This window comes from Lontra canadensis, unplaced genomic scaffold (assembly GCF_010015895.1).
Source record: "Lontra canadensis isolate GAN:19392208 unplaced genomic scaffold, GSC_riverotter_1.0 scaffold34, whole genome shotgun sequence".
Taxonomy (NCBI): Eukaryota; Metazoa; Chordata; class Mammalia; order Carnivora; family Mustelidae; genus Lontra; species Lontra canadensis.
In genome coordinates this window covers 15,879,796-15,899,570 of record NW_022631028.1, presented here as the reverse complement: position 1 = coordinate 15,899,570, position 19,775 = coordinate 15,879,796, and the positions used below count along the sequence as shown (strand labels likewise).

General features: G+C 42.4%; 1 protein-coding gene across 2 annotated transcripts in view; it reads left to right on the top strand.

Annotated features, from left to right (window-relative positions):
- The window catches only part of SUMF1 (sulfatase modifying factor 1), a 102,049-nt gene that overhangs the window by 43,555 nt on the left and 38,719 nt on the right, over nt 1–19,775 (top strand). For both annotated transcript variants that reach the window (XM_032867445.1, XM_032867444.1), the window contains exons 4-7: nt 2,054–2,136; nt 4,038–4,160; nt 4,912–5,026; nt 10,754–10,867. In XM_032867445.1, the coding sequence (XP_032723336.1) occupies nt 2,054–2,136; nt 4,038–4,160; nt 4,912–5,026; nt 10,754–10,867 (435 nt within the window). The remainder of the gene's footprint in view (nt 1–2,053; nt 2,137–4,037; nt 4,161–4,911; nt 5,027–10,753; nt 10,868–19,775) is intronic.

Below are 19,775 nucleotides of genomic sequence, written 5' to 3'. Positions count from 1 at the left end.
AGCTGTTCCTATGCGGACCCTGTGATTCAGCATTTCCACTCCATGGTGTACAGTCAACAGAAATGCATATGTATACTTGCTAAAAGTCATGAGCTCCTTAGAATGTTCATAGAAGTGAACATTATCCATCATAGCCCCAAACTGGAACCTACCCAAATGCCCATCAGTGGTAGAAGGGATTAATAAATCAGTTTTAATTGCTCCTGATGAAATGTCTCAAAACACAAAAGGATACAAGAAAAACAGACATTCCACTTTCTACCACTTGGATTTAACAAAGGTTAACATTTTGTCATATTTGTCTTTAGTTCTTTTATTATTTTAAGACACAACCTTCTGTTGGCCCATCTCATCAGTGTTGGGGTGGGTTGGGGTTGGGTGAGTGATCTGAAGATACTGAAACACAAGAGTGGGATAACCTGGGCTTTCTATACACATTTTCCCTTGGCATGGATTGAATTACCTGTCACCGGACCCTAAACATCCAGCAGTCTAGTCAGTGAGAAAATCCCTGGATGAAATAGAAATAAGCTGTACCTTTTGCCTCTCCTGGTCTCTGAAAAATAAAACACCTCGCAGTGGTGTCCTTAAGGACACTATACCTCTTTTTGTTGAAATATAAGAGAATTTGGTTTTTCCCATCAAAATGTCATTGGAATACCATGAATGTTTTGGTTGTACTGATGTGAAGAAAAGAACAAGAACAGAGTTTGGTGTTTTCAGTGATTGCTGTAGTTAACAGGAACACCATCCCCCCCCTTCTCTTCCACTCAGCCCAGCTTATCAGGATGCAAATGATTGACATTAGCATTATCATGGGGATAACCTTGAGTCTAATGTAGTATATATTACAAGAGTCGTTTGCAAATTTCTGTTTAGTTAGTATTAGCAACAGCGATGATGAAGATTTTTTTATGGCTCTCCTCCAGTCATGAAGCCACAGTTGAGGCTACTTCTCTTTAGCGAGTGTGTGCTAGTGCTAGGTGGTACTTGTCAGCCCTTTGTGGATGTTACATTTCTTCCTTGTCATAACCCCTGAGGTGGCTGTTGTTATAATCTCCATCTAAATGTGAGTAAACAGGCGTGGGGAGGTTCAATAGGTTGCCAGGGGTCACACCGTGAGTGATTTGAATCTTGTTTTCACTGGCTCCAAAGCCAAGTTCTTAACCAGTCACTAAATGAGGGCCACTTGCTCTTGTTACTTGGGTTATTACTAGAACGGTAAAGTAGGAGTTAAGGTCGTGGGAACATTGGGTAGAGCACTTCCCAATCTTATGGAATTCAGCCTCCTCTGTAGTCTGAGGTAGGTGAGGCAGGGGTCCTGCTCCCATTTCGCAGATGAGAACTGTCAGGAGCCAGACAAGCAGTGTACTTGCTCTGGGACACACAGCTGATGTTGGGCTGGAAATTGAAGGAGCGTCTTTGAAACGCACTCCAGCTTTTTCCCCTATGCTTGAGCGTGGCGTCTGACCATGTTAGTTGACCTTAAGCCCAGCACTTAGGTTGACTCTGTTTCCCCATCTTTTAAGTAGGAGCCGTACAGCCTGTCTCTCACTTCTTAGAGATTATAGAGGATTAGCCAGCACTGCATGTTTTAAAATTCTTGGAGGGGTGCCTGGGTGGCCCAGCTGGTTGAGCATCTCAACTCCTGATTTCAGCTCAGGTGGTGATGTGAGGGTCATGAGATCGAGCCCCTTGTAGGGCTCTGCACTCACGTGGGCATCCGCTGGAGATTCTTTCTCTCCCTTTCCCTCTGCCCCTCCTTCGCTCTAAGATAAATACATAAATCCTTTAAAAACATAAAAATTCTTGGAGTTACACACCATTTAAATATATATCTATTTATTCCTTGTGGTGCTTTATGATATGGAATAATACTCATTTATTGAAGATTTACTTCCATATAAATCTTTATTTTTGATACTCTGGTAAAAGTATTTGATAACTGAAATGGAAGTTGAAGATCATGAATTTTTTTTCCCCGTGCACATACTGGGTCAGTGTTTTTCTAGAGTCATCATAGCTAACCTCAGCTTCTCTGGGTTATTTTGAGGTTGCAGCTGCTCCCTGGTGGTTACCTGTTAAAGGCGCTAACTGGAGACACCCAGAAGGGCCTGACTCTACTGTTGTACACAGGTAAGGTTGGCGGTTCTTTCCCCAGTGGACATGTTTAATTGCCAAGTAGATTACTGTGCCATTGAAAAGGAGCCTAGTGGCCATTTTCAACTGTAAAAGGGTGAGAAAGACAAACTCTAATTGGTTGGTAGGAAAATAAAATAGGGAATAATATATGTGAAGACCCAAACACTGTGCCTCACTCATAGAAGGTTCTTACTAGGTGGCTTCTTCCTTCCTCATTTGGCCAGTCGAAGAGCTGCCTTTGAAGATTTTTTTCCCCCTTTGACAGGCCTGTTACAAATCTCCTGACATATTTAATCTTCGCAACCTGTCTGTTTGCTCTCTCTCATGAGCGGGTCACTAGGAGGAAGAAGACCGTCTGTCTTATGGATAAGTAGTTGTGTCTGGCCAGGTGGTCGCTGTGGAAGCTCCAGCCTTGGGAATAGGATTCTTGTGATCTCCAGGCTTGGACCGACATACTTTGAAGTCACCATCTGACTGAAAAACCACAGAGCTGCAAGTCGGTCAGCAAGTCTCCAGGGTGGCAAGGAAATAATTATCTCAGGCAAAAATAGAGTAGCACTTTAAGCCCCGGAGATGGAGAAAGGTTGGGTCAGGACTCAGCATCTCGACAGCCCAAGAAAACTGTTCTCCTAACCCACTTTTTTCAGATGGGAGTTTTGAGCCTCTATTTTTGACAATGTTTCTGGTTACTGCCCTTGTTGCCAGGGAGCTGTGTGTACATGAGGTTCAGCTTTAGGGCTGTAGTCCCTTGACAAAGGGCAGAAATCTTGCCAAGCGTGAGCCGGCAGCCTTCATAGTAGAAATAGACTGTGAGACAGACAGTCCTAGGATTCTTGGGTACCTCAGGTCGACCGGGCCTCTTAGCTCCCAAGTGACATTTTCTTTCATGAATTTAATAGAAGAAAAAGCTAAGACAGAAGGAAAACCCAGAGGGGATTGTATTTTACCCACTGACTGAGTCCATTTTCTTAGGAAAGCACATCTCTCATCATTGCTGAAAACAGCCACTAACACATATTAGGTACTCAGTAAACATTTGTTGAAAGAGTAAATGAAAGTGCAGGTGGAATTGCCATAGGGAATTCAAAGATGTTTCAGGAATGGACTAGGAGTGTGTAGTCCACTTGAAAAAGCATGAACAGTGAGTTAAGGCTATGTTGTGCTATGTGAATGTGTGTTTCCCCTTATTCTCAAACTTCTCCCCTAACTCTCTTTGTCTTTCTATGCCCTTAGAAAAAATCCTAATTTGGAATCTGCTAGCATGAGGCACATATAGCCAGCTAATCTGCTGTAGAAAGACACGAAGTTTAAAGCCAAGCAACCTTCCTCCCGCAAAGGAGGGGGAGGAAGCAGGACTGGGCAGAGGGAGAAGCCAAGACGAGAGTGCAGGCCCAAGAAGTCCCCACTGATCCTTAGACAGCTTTGGGGTAAATAGGGCCCTTCGGATGGAGCTGTGGTAGGCTGAAAGGATTGATTAGTCATTGGTGGTTCTCTGCAGCTGTGGAAAGCCCTGAGGGAGCACTGCCAGCAGCTGGAGCAGCACTCCTCCCTTAGAGGGCGATGTGGGTGGTACATCTCCACATCCACCTTACCAAGTGAGATTCTGTGGGGGGTCCAGGCCTGCCCACAAGAGAAGAAGAAATGTGTTGAGTCTAGTTCCAAGAGGGATTACAACCCATTTGACATCGCAGCCTCAAATGGGTTATAATCCCTCTTGGAACTAGACCTGTGGTGGAAGGTGACAGATGTGGCACAGCTGGGGCTTGAGTTGGGGTCCAGGACCACCTCTGTGTCCCGGATTGAGCTGAGGGGGATTATGGGCACTTCGCTGCAGCCGGTTCCCGTTTCCTGTTACTGTTCGTGCCCCTCCTCACTCTGCCTTTGCTGTGTCCCAGGCCTGACCACCCGGTCCTCCATGTCTCCTGGAATGATGCTGTTGCCTACTGCACGTGGGCGGGAAAGCGTCTGCCCACGGAAGCTGAGTGGGAGTACAGCTGTCGAGGAGGCCTGCAAAATAGGTACTTGGAGGGTCTTATCTTACCGATGTGTGTCATGACCTTTTTCTAAATCTGTGGCACCTACTTTGGCTAGAAAGTTGATTTTAAGCAAAAATAACAGCTTATTCTTCCTAGGTTTTCTTCATCTCTATGGGCCTACTTATGAGACACTGATGCATGGGTCACCAGTGTCTGGTGAAGTGTGCTCCCCACAGCCCCAAAGTGTGATCCCCACATTCAGCCTTCCACTCTTACATAGTCCTCCTCAGAGCCTTTCAGCAAGCTGCTTTGCCTTTAGGATTTTCTTACTTTAGACAGCTCCTGAAGCAATGGTATTTCTCTGCTTCTAGAGCCATGAGACAAAAAATTCATGTTTAGGTCACATCTTCTAGGAAAGGCTCCTTAAAATAGCAGAGGCTTTATAAAAAAGTGTGGTGTGATGCCGGCTGATTGTGCTACCATATAAGTCCAGAATGATGCCTACTTTCCCAGCCTTCGATAAGTCCTTCTCTTAGCTATGTGATTTATTTCAGGCCTCTTGAGTACTCGGGAAACACGGAGCTTGTTGTGAACTTGATATGAGCTAGTTGTGCGGAAGTTTAAAAAAAAAAGTCCTGGTTAAAAGCTTTGTTTATTTATATATTTGAAATGTAAAACACAGTTCACTCAGAACAAGTGAGCAATGCTCTTTCGTTCTTTGCATTCCTTCTCTTGACTTTAATCCAGAAGCCTGTGCCTGTTTGACAGGCTGATGCCTGTGTCTCTCTGACAGACTTTTCCCCTGGGGCAACAAACTACAGCCAAAAGGCCAGCATTATGCCAACATTTGGCAGGGCGAGTTTCCTGTGACCAACACCGGGGAGGACGGCTTCCGAGGAACTGCCCCTGTGAGTAACGAGACTTGGGAAGGTGGGCAGCAGCTCCTGAGAGCGTGGACAGGAGTGGAAGGCATTGCTCACTCCCTGACCAGTCTGCTGTCCTTTTCCTGCTTTCATCCCCTCGTGCACGTGGCAGCTGCTAATAGCTAACCACATGTGTTTTTATAACACAGTTTTCTTTCTGATTCCATCACACTTAATAGAAACTTTGGAAAACAGGAAGAGGATAAAAGAGAAATGATAAGGACCTGGAATTTTGCCACTCAGAGATCACCCCTGTTAGCATTTTGGTACCTTTCCTCCTGCTCTTTTCTGTGTTCATGATGCTAGGAATGGCTAGTCGTTAGTGCTTGCTGTGTAACAGGCCTGGTGCTAAGCCGTATGTATGAATTCTCTCTTTGAATGTTAATTCAGCTTTGTAAGGCAGGTACCATTTAGTTTACACTCATTTTCCAGGTGAACATTCCCAGGGACAGAGAGGTTAACTGACTTGCCCAGAGTTACACGGGCTGGAAAACAGCGTGGTTGGGTTGAACTGGGTCGGTTTTTTTCCAAAGCCCATGCTCTTAACTCCCATATATACCAGTGTGTATTTTTCTGGTGCTTATGTAGATATATATATATACGCATATATATATATATATGAAATGTATAAATACATCTATATGTATACACATATATATACATTTATATATGTATACATTCATATATATGAAATGTATAAATATATATGGTATATATACCATATATATTTATACATGTACTTTTTTTTAGCTGCATATTTTTTACATGTTGCTTTTGGGGCATGCTGAATACAGTGTTTAAAATCCTGTTTTCCCTGCTTAATATTAGGAACTTTTTATCTGTCATTAACAGTTTTTCACAAATATATTATCTTTTTAACAGATGAATAACTTTATATTTGAATGAGCCCTAAGTTATTTGTCTCTTATTAATAAGTCATACATTTAGGTTTTATCTGTTGGGATGTTTTTGGAGGGTTTTTTTTTTTGCTAAATAATATAACAAGGAGTATCTTGTACATGAATATTAAATTGTATCTCTGATGGGGCGCCTGGGTAGCTCAGTGGGTTAAAGCCTCTGCCTTCAGCTCAGGTTGTGATCCCGGGGTCCTGGGATCTAGCCCCACATTGGGTTCTCTGCTCAGCGGGGAGCCTCCCCCCACCCCCCCCCCCCCCCCCCCCCACCGCCTACTGCCTGCCTCTGCCTGCTGGTAATCTCTGTCTGTCAAATAAATAAATAAAATCTTAAAAAATAAATAAATAAAGTGTATCTCTGATGATTTGTTTAAGATGGATTCCTAGCAATGAAATTAATGAGTCGAAGACTAGAAAACTTTCTTCATAAAGGTTTTAGAGATATACTATTTTGCAGAGTGCATGTGGCTTGTTTCTCTCCAGAAGTGTATGAGTCCCCTTTCTCATTGCTTTTCTGCTGGTAAAATCGTACACTAATGAAGCAATGTTAAAAACATTTCGTTTTCCCTTAACAGTGAGAAAAGAAATCTTGTGGTGGGTAAATAGGACCTTACTGGGTTTGTTGTTGCAGAGAATAATTTTCTTTCAATACTCTTTCCAACAGCTGTCCTTTTTTTTTTCATATTTGTATTTTTGTTTCACACAAAAATAATTCTTCCAAAATTTACTTTAAAAATGTAACACAGATACATCGTTTGGAAGATGGCCAAATGACTCTAAAACTTCAACTGAAATAATAAAATAGTGAGAGAGAAAGACCAAGACATTTTTGGAAAAGATAAAAGATGAGGAGACACTTGACGTAGCAAAAATCTAAAAATATTTTGAGCTATTGTAGTTAAAGCATTTTAGTTTCATTTTTTGGCAATTAATGTAAATAATATATTGCATGAGAATAGGTAGCCTTCCAATCGGTATGGGGTGCATGTGTGTGCATATGAAACTCCATATATATGTGTTAAGCATGTGATAAAGGAACCAACACAAACCAATGGGAAATGAAGCACTACCCAGTGGAGTCAAAAGTCCAACCATTTGGTCTCAAAGTTGGTTCCTCCAGAGTTTCCTTCCCAATAGCTGCTACTTTTGCAAGCCCATAGTTGTATTCTGCAAAATGACTGATTCGGGGCCTTGGAGACTAAAGGAGCTGCATGCTTTCTCAGACTTCACATGAGCGAGAAGCCCAGTCAGTGCCCCAGGGGCCACTTTTCATCAGCAGAAATGGCCCTACAGGATGGACAGGGTTATCAGTGATGGTGATCGGTAAGGATGCTCATGATACCCCCAGAAAGGTGCCAGTAGATGCAGCAGGACTGTGGCCATCGAAGTGTTCCACACTGGTGTGGATTCTACAGCAGCAGCTCACCTGCAGTGCGCTAAGCCTGAGTGTGGATGGCACGGTGTCAGGCCCATACCCGGCCTTCTTTGGCAGTGAGCACACAAGAGAGGCTGGTGCGACAGGGGCCTCAGCAGCCTGGATTCCCTCCCTGGATGCTAGACTGTCAGAAGGAGGGCAGCTACCGCAAGCCTTGAATCCTAGGTGCGGGCTTCTGATGGGCCAAATTATATAAGCGCCTGTCAGTTCTAGTAAAGGGCCATGAGAAGGGTGCATTGGACAGTTATGGATAGTTTACAGTGCTTACTGCTCTAGAATTTCATATCCTATTTAAGCACTTGAGCCTCCAAGGAAAATAGTCATTTATCCTTAAGTCAGGGCCCCTTTTCAGAAAGCACAAAGTTCTCTGTGAAATAAGGACACTTTACAGATGTTTAGCGATGGAACATTTAACTGGGAGTGCAGCAGATGTCTATATATTGGGATATATTCAGCAGAACTTACCTGAAGAAGCTGCCATGGAAGTTCCCAAAACAAAATTAGAACAGTTACCAGGGACTCTTCAAGAAGTAATTGGAAAAACATGACCTGGGGAGAAAGAAACAGCAGCCCACAGAGAGGCGACTTCCACCTGTGCTTGGAGTGAGACATAACAAGATCCATATCTTCAAAATGGGACTCAACAAAATGGGACTAAAATTCCCAGTGAATTATCTCACATCCACCTTGGCTGCTCTTGTGTCCACAAGCTCTGGTCAGTTGAGGGAAGGAATTTATTTTCAGTGATGGGATGGGCTGCGGTGAAACGGCCCCCTCACCTATATTTATATTTGATGGGTGTCATTACTTCTGGTCTGGACTGAGCACAACTCTGTTCTGACCACCGTGAATCTGTAGAATTGGATTTTTATTTCACTAGGCTGCTGTTACACAACCATTAGCGTGTTTCGGTTTTAATGCATATCAGTTCATTCACTTGAAAATAAGTGGGTTTGAAATTTTCTCATACACATCTGTTTTCTTTTGAGGTTCCTGGAAGCTTTGATTAGTGCAGTTAATTTAACAATGAGCAGTTATAAGGGTTTTTTCCCTCCCTAATAGCATACTCACAGATGGTGATTTTGGGGTTTTACCTCACTTAAATTTCAGATTATTTAAAGGGGGAAGAAGACCCCACACCTCTGGGTAGGTATTATTATTTCCTTATCTTCATGGTGTAACAGCACCAGCGGGGTCAAGTTCCTTGTTCAGTAGCTGCCAAGTGTGGGCGCGGAGAAAGGACCGCAGCCAGATGGACTGGACAGCCCCTCCACCCGTGTGTTCTCTGAGCCTGAGAAATGATTCCTTCCTCCAGAATGTTTGTTTCCTCTTTCAGTTGCTCTTGTGCCCCTGGCTCCTTCGCTTCTCTCCCCCAAAACAAATGAATTTCTTCCTTTTCTTCCTATTCATTCCATCTGTTGTCCCACCTTGCTCTCTCTCTCATCATCTCCAGATTCTTGAAAGGACAGCTCATGCCGGTGGTCTCTCTGCCTTTACTCTCTCTCTGAATTTGGAACTCTGACCTTGGTTCTAGCAAGACACCTCTCTAGCTTTGTAGAGAGAGTACAACCAGAAATCTGTGTAGCCAGAAATCCTGTCCCTCTTGGGAATTTCTGAGTCTTCTTCCCGCAACTTCCCTACTCAGCACAGAGATGTACAGAACTGGATTTTTTGTTTTGGGCATATTCTTTTTTCTCTCTCAGCTCTTTGATGTCTTACATCATTGAACCCATCAACTGAAGTTGACATGCATGGACTTACTGAATAAAGCAGTGAACGAGCTGCTGTTTCCATAATGAATCCTGAGTATGAAGCAGCGTGGTAACATTGTCTAGTGTTCCAGCTCATCCGGATGAAGTTCTCTTAAGGAGTAGCCTCATGATTTTGAAGTGCTCTGAATTGCCCAAGTATGCTTCCATATTCATATGTCGGCCTGAAACCTTCCAAAGCCAAATAAAAGTGAATTTTAGTTTATTCATTTCTTTAGTCCTACTTTATTAGTAGGGGAGAAACATGAATTTACAAAAATATTTTTATTTTTATATCTTATTTTTTATAAAAAAGATTTTTTAAAATATTTTTATTTATTTATTTATTTGACAGATAGAGATCACAAGTAGGCAGAGAGGCAGGCAGAGAGAGAGGAAGGCAAGCAGGCTCCCTGCTGAGCAGAGAGCCTGATGGGGGGCTCGATCCCAGGACCCTGGGATCATGACCCGAGCCGAAGGCAGAGGCTTTAACCCACTGAGCCACCCAGGCGCCCAGTATAAAAGATTTTTAAGGGGCCCCTGGGTGGCTTAGTGGGTTAAGTGTCTGCCTTCTGCTCTGGTCTTGATCTCCCTCTAGTTCTGTGATCCAGGCTTGTGTAGCCCTCCCTGCTCAGCAGGATGTATGCTTTTCCCTCTCCCTCTGCCCCTCCCCTTGCTTGTGTTCTCTCTCTCTCTCTCCAATAAATAAATAAAAATCTTTAAAAAAAAGATTTTTAGGTAACTTGATATTTTTTAATGAAAATTTTCTTTATGTTTGAAATTGCCATTAGAAAAATGTTGGGAAAAAATTTTAAGTTGAATATACACGATAGCATAATTGTACTTATTGTTGCTCAAAGTTGGTTTGTTTTTTTTCCCCTCGTCCCTCTCCCCTCCCTCCTTCTGAAAAAACCTTTATACTTTGGCTCTGTGTCTGTGACAATATTATGTGACAGACTGTCTGACCTGCCTTTGAAATGTGATATAATTGCTTGCTGAGGAACCTGTACAGTTGGCCTCATACTTCCAGATTCCAGAGACTGACTGCAAACCTTCTCTTACAAATATGCTTGATAATGAATTCACATTTTCCTTAGAAAAACAAATCCCCTCAGTGTTTTGATGATAAAGTCTGGTACTTAAAGATAAGATAGTTGGAAGGGGCTGGTGGAGAGGACAGAAGTGCTTTGCGGCTTTGAGTGCTAGAAGACACTGTGCCCACATACCTTAGCTCTGAGGACAAGATTTATACTGGGTCTAATGTGATGTTTCTATAATGCTTTTGAGGGTTGAAATATCATCTACCCTGTCCCCCATTAATTACAGATTCAACTTATGGTCATTATTAGTCTCTGTATTAGGAATAGTTTTCTTGGTTCTTCTACCAATAATACAGTCTCTCCTTAGGTTTCTAAGCTCCCCTTGAGAACTCAAAGCCATAAAATGTCTCTTTCTTGGTTTTCACATTGGCCAAATTGCATTTTGACTATATTGGGATGAAAATTAATATTCCTACTTTGAAGTTATAACTCTTTTAGTGCATTTCTGCAGCAAAGATCTTTTCGAAACAAGGTGAGTAGTTTGACAGCATTTTCTCTTTTTTTTTAATTTTTAGGTTGACGCCTTTCCTCCCAATGGTTATGGCTTATACAATATAGTAGGGAACGCGTGGGAATGGACTTCAGACTGGTGGACCGTTCACCATTCTGTTGAAAAAACGCTTAACCCAGTGAGTATCATTCTCAGACTATGCATTGTGAGAAGGTTACATCCATCCCCTAGGCAGGCTGTGGCAAGAATTTCATGTATTTTCTGGGGAGTATTTGTGTGCTGTTGAAATTCATCTTGGAATTACCTCCAAAGAGATATTTTAAGTAATATATATTAAGTACATGTCTCTTATTTCAATCTTAAAGCACTGTGAAGGAATGTCTGTGAGCATTTTATATGCTGCTGGATTGCGATGGTGATAATTATTTGAGGGAATCTGCCTATAACTTTAGAAATTGTATTTAGTCTCATAAATTTGATTGGAGTGAGATATTTAAATAACTCTGCAAAATTCATTAATGTTTTTAGTAATAACCAGTGAGATCTGCTAGATAGTATTTATCATGCAACTAATTGCCTGAATTTTGATTGGCTGAAATTTTGATTCAGGGGAATCATTTAGTGAAAATGAGAAAGGGTATTTTCTGGTGAATGTTGAGTCAGGAAGTTGAGTCACTTGGTGATTATTTCCTGAACTCTGCAGTATGTCAGTTCAATGCATCATATGCCTTGGGAATTAAGACAATCATGTTTATCTAAGTTTTACTTACTCTGGTATAGGAAGAATGTTGAATACAACTAGTATTATACTCTGCCTCTAAAAGCAAGCTCTCCCAGCAGAATATATAAAAATTGAGACACTACATGGGCATGTAGGTGGGAAATACTTCCTTTAAAAAGAATGTGTCTGAATATTTTTTGTTGGGTGAACAGATTAGGGGGAAAGAACCATTTAAAAATCCTATCTCTAACAAACTAGACATTCATAAGTCAGACCCAAGAATATATATTTATACCCAAACTAGCTAGATTGGGAACTTAATATGCTCAATTTTAATCTTTAACCTTTGGAAAAGGCACAAAGAGTCATGATAAAGAAAATTAATTCTTTGATCTCTCCTCAGTGGAGGGTTAAGCAGTTCCAGTAATTGAAGAACTTTTCAGACTCTGTGCCTCAGGCCACTTTTCAGAATATGAAGATAAATTTGTTTGATATGCTTGATTTTCCCTCACAGAATAGCACGTGGTCTGCTTATGAATAATCTGGAGACATAAACCCAGTTTCTTGGGTGTAGATGAAAAAGCTGAGTTCTTTAGAAACTGTCATTCATCCCCCCCACCCCCCACACTTCCCTTGTACTTTCTGGCAGGGCTGGTAGAAGTAGCGGTCAGAGACTCTTTTCTCTCCAAAATGATGATAAGGTTGTGAAGTTCTCAGTAGGTTTGTGGTTGGAGACGCCATTCTCTATTGGCAAGATGTGACTTGGCATTTGCTATCAGAATCAGAAATAGAATTTTCTTTTCCCCCATCACATAAAAGCATCTGCATGTTTGGAAGGGGGTGCATAAGGCTTCAGAATTCTGGCAAGTTGTGAATGTATCTATCTGACCATCTGTTGTCGAGCTGAGTGTTTATTAGCTTTCCGTCTTAGAACTGCTTGTGTTTCTTCTAAGGATTTACAGAAAAATTCACATTTTTCTCCTTTTCCCCAGTCCCAGGCTCTATCTTAGATGTTGTCCTTGCTCTATAAATTGTTCTCATTTTAGATTTCTCTGTGTCACACTGGCCTCGTTTGCTTCCTGATTTGACTGGGATAAAATTCATCTGTTTGGAGAACTAAATCCCAACTTCCTAGAAAACTCAGACTCCATCATTCAAATCTTTACAACTACCTTCATTTCCAGTGCCACTGGCATCTCCCATCTACAGGACGGCACCAGCCTCCCAGCTGGGCCCTCTCTTCCCTCTCTCTGCCTTGTACAGCCACGATGACCTCTACAGAGAACAAGTCTTATGTGGCCACTCCCCTGTTTAAAACCCTTCAGTGGCTTCTTGGTGTCTAAAAAAGAAAGTACAGACTCTGAACACAGCTTCTAAAGGCCAACACAGTGCAATCCTTGCTGATCTCTTTTTAGCCATACCTTCTATTTCTTTAAACATTGAATTATAAAATTTCACAAAAATTCAGAAAAGTACAGAAAATAGTATAATAGATACCTACCATTTAGGTTTCACATATGATAACAGTTTACTGTATTTACTGTATTTCTCTTAACCAGAGAATAAGAACAGAAACTGTTCTCCCAGTTCACACTGGGGATTGTTAATATATTTAATTTAAGCTCTTCTGGTCAAGGGATAGCACTATCTCACTGTGGTTTTAGTCATTGTATGTTAAAGCCGCATCTGATAACTGGTATCTGGCTACCCCGTTGACCTGCTTGTCATTCTTGGTTTGGGCTCACATCTTGTTTCCTCACATGCCTGGCTGTGTTTGAATGAGTACCACACAGTTTATGTGAAAGACTGTAGATGTAGACCCTGATAGGGGGTCTGGATAGTGTGATCTTTCTCTAGAGAGGATCCACCATTGCCTCTGGAAGCTTCTATCTCTGATGAGCTTACTCCAGTCAGGAATTGAGATGTTTTGAACTGAACTGCAGCCCCTATAAGGGCTAGTCTGGGTATATAGTTCTTCAGGACCCCAAAAGTCAGGGGTTTTACTATGGCTCTTCTTCCTTGAAGGGCTCTGAAATCCTGTTTTTTATTTCCTTAGGCCATGAGTCTATTGAAAGTTCTGCTTATATACCTGCCTACGGTTTTGCCGGGGCTTGTTTGTTCCCCAAGTGCAGTCCTTTTATTTCTAAACAAACCCATTTCTGCTTGTAAAGCACCTAGCAGTTTTTATTTTTAAGGTTAACACCTTCAAGCCTTCCACCTTCACCTATAGGAAAATGAGAAATGTCACAACGTCTATTCTGTGTGCCAGATACTAAAAGCTTTGTAAGAACTAACCTGTTCTTCCAATAACTCCATAGATGGAGTTTTGTTTTTTTTTAGTCCTTCCATCCCACAAATTTTTATTTTTATTTAGTCCTTCCATCCCACAAATGTGGAAAGCAAGGCACAGAGGAGTTAAATAATTTCACACAGCTAATAAGAGCAGCGAGAGTGCGAACCAAGGCAATCTGATGTCAGAACCTGTGCTGTCAATCACTTCATCACTCTGCCTCCAAACTTCTTAGCACCATGGACGAGACCCTCTGCTGCCCACAAGGGGATCCATAGGCACGACTTTGCTGGGAGAGTGTATCAGTGTTCTCCCGAGAAACAGAACCAGTCGGAGATGGGTGTGTGTCTGTATGTGTATATTTATTTATGTAGAGAAGCTTTATTATGAGGAATTGGCTCATGTGATTATGGAGGCTGAGAAGTCCCACAGTCTGCCATCAGCAAGCTGGAGACCCAAGAAAGCAGGCATTAGAATTCATTCTGAGTCTGAAGACCTGAGAACCAATGGTGTAAACCGCAGTCTGAGGGCAGGAGAAGATGAGAGGCCCTTAACAAATTGTGGATGATGCGCCCCCCCCCCCCCCCCAGCCCCACCATGAGGAAGTACAGTCTACTGAGTTCACTGATTTAAAGGCTCATCTTACCTGGAAACACCTTCCCAGCCACATCCAGAAATAAAGTTTAAACTGGGTACCCAGCCTGTGGTTGCTCAAGTCTACACGTAAAATTAACCATCCAGGTGGAAAGGAGTGCAGATATATGGGGAATTGCCCCAGAGCTGATCAGGCTAGAATGGGGCTTCCAAAGGAAGGAGAATGTTGTTACTTTGGGACAGAGAAGTAGGCAGGGCCTGATCAAGCTGGGCCCTGTGGACTGGGGCAAAGGGTTTGGGTTTTATTTAATGTGGAACAGAAAGTCCTTGGAGAATTGAAAGCAAACTGGTGATGAGATTTAGTGTATGTTTCTAAATGATTCCTAACTTTTGGGTGGAGGATAGGGCCACAGAGGAATCAGGGAGACCAGTCAGAGCTCCTATAGTACTCCCTATAAGCTGGTCCTCCAAAGTCCTGTGCTGGGCCATTGCCAGTCTCTCATTCCCTGTCATTTCCTCTACACAGTGAACACCTGTCCTGTTTTAGGATGTAGCCACGGCTTCCTGTCTTGAGTTTTTCCCTGCCTAGTTGCCCCCAGTAAAATTATCCAGTACCTTTTTTGTGTCCCCTTGAAAACCCACTTCAAATATTTTAATACTGCAGTATAATACAAAAATATATTTGGACTTAGTCCCAGTTCCTGGCAAGGAAGAACAAAAATGCTGGAATTTCCCGATAAGATCGACTTTGCCAGTCATAATGAGCCCTGTTCATCACACCTGAGTTTATGCTACTGGAGACTTAGAGTGGGCCCCTAGATGGCCTCATGATGGACCCATCATCTAAAAGAGCCAGTGATTGGGGACTGGGAACTTTCAGCCCCTCGCACTGACCTCTGGGAGGGTGGAGTGGGCTGGAGAGGGAGCTCTGTAAAAACTACTGAACAAAAGTCAGAGAGCTTCCTGGTTGGTGACCACTACGAGGTGCTGGAAGGACGTTGTCTCCGGAGAGGGCGAGGGAGCTCCGTACCCCTTCCCCATTCCCGGACCCCTGAATCTCTTCCCTATGGCTGTTCACAAGTTGTATCTTTATAATAAACCAGTAAATGTAAATAAAGTGCTTTCCTAAGATCTGCAGTCCATTCTAGCCATTTGCCAAAACTGAGGAGGGAGTGCCAGAAACTCTGACTTTGTAGCCAAATTGGTTAGAGGTATGGATAATTCGGGGGCCCGATTTAAGGAAAAAAAAAAGTTCTGCTCAGCTTCTTAGCCTTAGAGCTGCTGCTGTTGTGAATCAACAGACCCCTAGGTGAAACTAAGTTAGGGTGGGAAGGGCTCACCTCTGGGCTTCCCTTTGCTCTGGAATGTGAGCCCTGCACTTCCTCACAGCTGCAGTAGTCCTCCTGTGGTTTGGTTAAAACTCCTGCTTCTCACTGAGGTCTTAGCTTACTTGCCCTCTTTCCGTAATGGCCTGTGTGTCACCAGTGCTGGGCAAAGAATGTGGTGCATAATAGCTGGTCCTGGAACAAAGCCAGTTCAGATACCTAGAATTGAGGGAGTTTGACCACTATCCATATTTCAGGTATTTCAAAAGCAAAGGCTGGTTGGAAACAAAAGATTTTCAGGGAGAGTTTCGAACCAAAATATCCAGGCAATTATTAAGACATTTTGATCCAGGAACTGACCTCTTCAGTCTCATGCATAGTATGTTAGCTCCAAGACTAACTCATAATGGCAAATCATTTTAAAGCTTCTTTGGGGAGATTAAGAAAAGTCAGGGCTCTGTATGCAAAGGCTAGTCAGGGAATATCTTTTCCTTTTTCAGTGACTTCCAGGGAGCAAAAGTTAATCATTGGTGCTTATTTTATTGGGCAGTTATTTATAGCAAAAGCAGGTAGTAGAAACATCTTGTGTGCTTTGTACACACAGTCCCGAGAGAGGCTGACAGGTATTTGACCATATGAAGTGTGGGTTGGTTTCGTCTTAGCTGGTAGGAGGTTATGGGTAAGATATATCCGTGTGTGTGTGTGTGTGTGTGTGTGTGTGTGTGTGTGTATCTTCTGCAGCTTCTTAAGATGGCGTTACTCTTTTCCACATAGACACAATCCCAAATGTGACCATTGTTGCTACCATTTCTTTTAAACAAATTTAAAAAAAAAACTCAATTTTTTTTTCCTCTGCAGTTACCTCACACCAAATTCCCTATTAATCTGTGGCAGTATCTAGTGTTTTCAGTAAAAGAATGCGTAGAGCTTCTGTAGCACCCTAGCTTCCAACCCCTGCATACTCACTCACACTACCCACGTACCATGCTGACTTGCTTACTGGGAATGCAACTGGTAATGGGAAAGGATGGTGTGATCTTCCCCACTCAAACTCTGAGGTATATGGTTTCATTTGGGTAGCTTTCTTTCTGAGGGAAAGAACTCTGGTCTTGGAATTAGTTGAAGTAACTTGGATTATAGCTTTGCCACTTAATATCGAAGGAATCTCTCTAAACCTAGAATATTTTACCTTTTCTAAAATACAAATTGGTAGTAATTTTATTTGTGAAATTAAATTTGATGATGTTGCACTTGAGTATTTTATACCTTTAAAGTACTGTTGCTTACTATTTTTGTGTAAGTTATGTTTTGGCTACCTAATTGGGCTATTATATGGTCCTGTGAAGCAGAATTGATGAGGAATGTTGGCTTTGGGAAGCAGAAGGGAAGAAAGTGATATTTATAAATAATGAACGTTTGATATTCCTCCTATCCTTACCTTTTGTTGGCATATCCCATAGTTATTCTTACAGTGAAAAACTTACTAGTGCTTCATGGTTCATTCAAGTCCTGTGGGAATAAAGTTTTCCAAAAAGTTCCTTTTCTGAATAAATCCTGGCTGCTTGCCAAATTCTATTAGCTGGAGATTGAGTTTTGTCTTGTTTTTGTCAGTGTGGAATTGGTTGTTCAGTTAGATCGTATAGCTCTAGACAGTTTTTGTAAATGTGTCCTGTTTTGCAAGGCTGCTTTGTCACTGTATAGAATTGCCCAGGAAGGCTCTAAGCCCTCCTTGTCTGCAGAGTTTATACTCTGCTGGGTTTTGTGTTGTTTTTTTTTTTTTTTTTTTTTTAAGATTTTATTTATTTATTTGACAGAGACACAACAAGAGAGGGAACACAAGCAGGGGACGTGGGAGAGGGAGAAGCAGGCATTCCGCCAAGCAGAGAGCCCGATGCGGAGCTCGATCCCAGGACCCTCGGATCAGGGCCTGAGCTGAAGGCAGATACTTAACAACTGAGCCCCCGGTGCCCCTGCTCTGCTGGTTTTGAATGACGCTGTGAGCCCTTGCCCATCACACATGGCACACGCCTTCCCTCTGACCTGAGATCCATACATACAGCCTGCTGGCAGGTGCCAAACTCATCAGTCTTGCTCAAACATTCCTTTTCCATTGGGTGATGGCCCTGGAGACTTGGACTTACACGGCTTTGTTCCATCTTCTAATTTCCACACTTGATTGCTCCTTTTCCCAGTAACCCCTCCTCTGGCCTCCTGCCACTGCATGAATAAATGAATTTTGTGTAGCAAAAATGTTAGACCCCTGCTTAGCCTGTCTCATAGTCTTTCTCTGTCAATGGCATGTGACTGTCCTTGTTTCAGCCTGGCAAAAATCCAGTTAGTAGCACGTCATCGTTCTTAGTTGAACCTGCCACCCCCAGCAACTGCCCCCATAGCAGGCTAATCAGTGCAGCAGGCAGTCATCAGACTACCCAGGTTGTGCGAGGGGGAACTAACTGAGGACTCTTACCTGCTTTAAGGACTTCATTCACATGCTCCTAGTGAGGATGTTTCAGGGACATGAGTAAATCAGTTTGAAGGAGAAGTAACTAGTATTAAAAATGGAAAAAGCGTTTAAGTGTTAATGAAGTTGAGTTAAATTTGATGATAAATTGATATGGTTTACACTGTATTTAGTATGTGCCAAGGAGGAAAGCAAGGTGATCAAAATATCACCATCTTGAGACTATGTTTAGGAGAAGAATTTTGTCTTTTTCTCCCAAGTAGAAGATGGAAATAATTCTGGAGGAAAAACTCATGTTTATCCACTGCCACTTTTCTTTGTGGCTCTGGAGCAAGGTTGATCATCCAGCGACAGCCACAAAACTGCTGAGGGAGAGAAATAAGCTTGAATGTATATGGCTGAGATATTTAGATCCTGTAACTACACTTTCAAACACATTATCTCAACACTTGCTTTTTGCTTGAAAAGAGTGAATGCTAATTCTAGTTGCTATTTGGAAGATCGTAAAAACACTGTTTCTGCTTTACAATAAAATTACCTTTACAGCCTCATGTAACTCTTGACTCTTCCTGAAAAATAGAGCAGGACACTCAAATGTATCGTGACCTCTTCTCTCAGTGTGGAGGATCAGTGGATCTGAAAGGTGGGAAGTGAACACCTCCAGCCTCTACATCTGCAGGAATCCCTTCTTTGCTACCCCTGGGGGCTGTGGTCCTGCAGCCTCTCTAGCGCCTGTAGCAACTTGTCGTATTCTCAGATGTTCTCACTGTTGGCAGGTTCCTCTGGCCAACCAAAGTTTTCTCTCCTGCAGCTTCATCTCATCCTGCACTTGGTGAGAACACAGAACACATTTTCTCTCTGTTTCGTACATGAAAGCTTTCCCGATCCCTGAAGCTAGTCACAGCCTGTGCCCCTTCATCTTTCTCTTTCTAGATAACCATCCCCAACCTTCAGGTGCACCTTGAATAACTTTGTTTCCAATCCAGGGCAACCCGGATTACATTCCTCTGAAGAACATGAGTCGGCGCGGGGGCGGGGGGGCGGTGGAATACAGGTCCCTTTTTCTAAATGGGCATCTAGAACCATACTTAGCATTCTGGATGTTCCCTGATCCATGCGAATCACACTGGGGCAGTCCTTTTTCCTCATTCTCTCTCATCAGATCTCAGATTGTGTCAGCAGTTAAGAGGTGAGCCTGTGGAATCCAATAGCACTGGGTTTGAATTTTGTTGCTATAATTCTGGCTTACCATTGTATGTCACTGGGTGAGTTCCTTCACTACTCTGGTACTCAGTTTGCTTCTTAAGTGAGGATAATGAATCTTACCTCAGAGAATTGTGAGGGACAGAGAGAATGTTTGTATCGCCCAGCACGATATTTGTAAAAAGCAAGCATATAATATGTGGCAGCTTCAGTTTTAATCATTATTAGTACTCGAGCACTATTTTCAAGAACCCTACTACTCTTATTACGAGCAGTGTGTTAGCAACGGGAAGAGTAGTGTCTCACTGTTGGCCCCTAGAAAGCTTGTAGCCAAATAAAACCTCCCCCTTTTCCTCTGTATGTAATGATTTTAGGCCACGTCTCCCAAGATATTGTTGCCATACAGCTGTTTTTTATGTAACTTTCTTTAAAACCGTTTGAAGGAAAACTTTTTTGAATTTTCTCTATGTTTATAGCTATGTTTTGAAACTT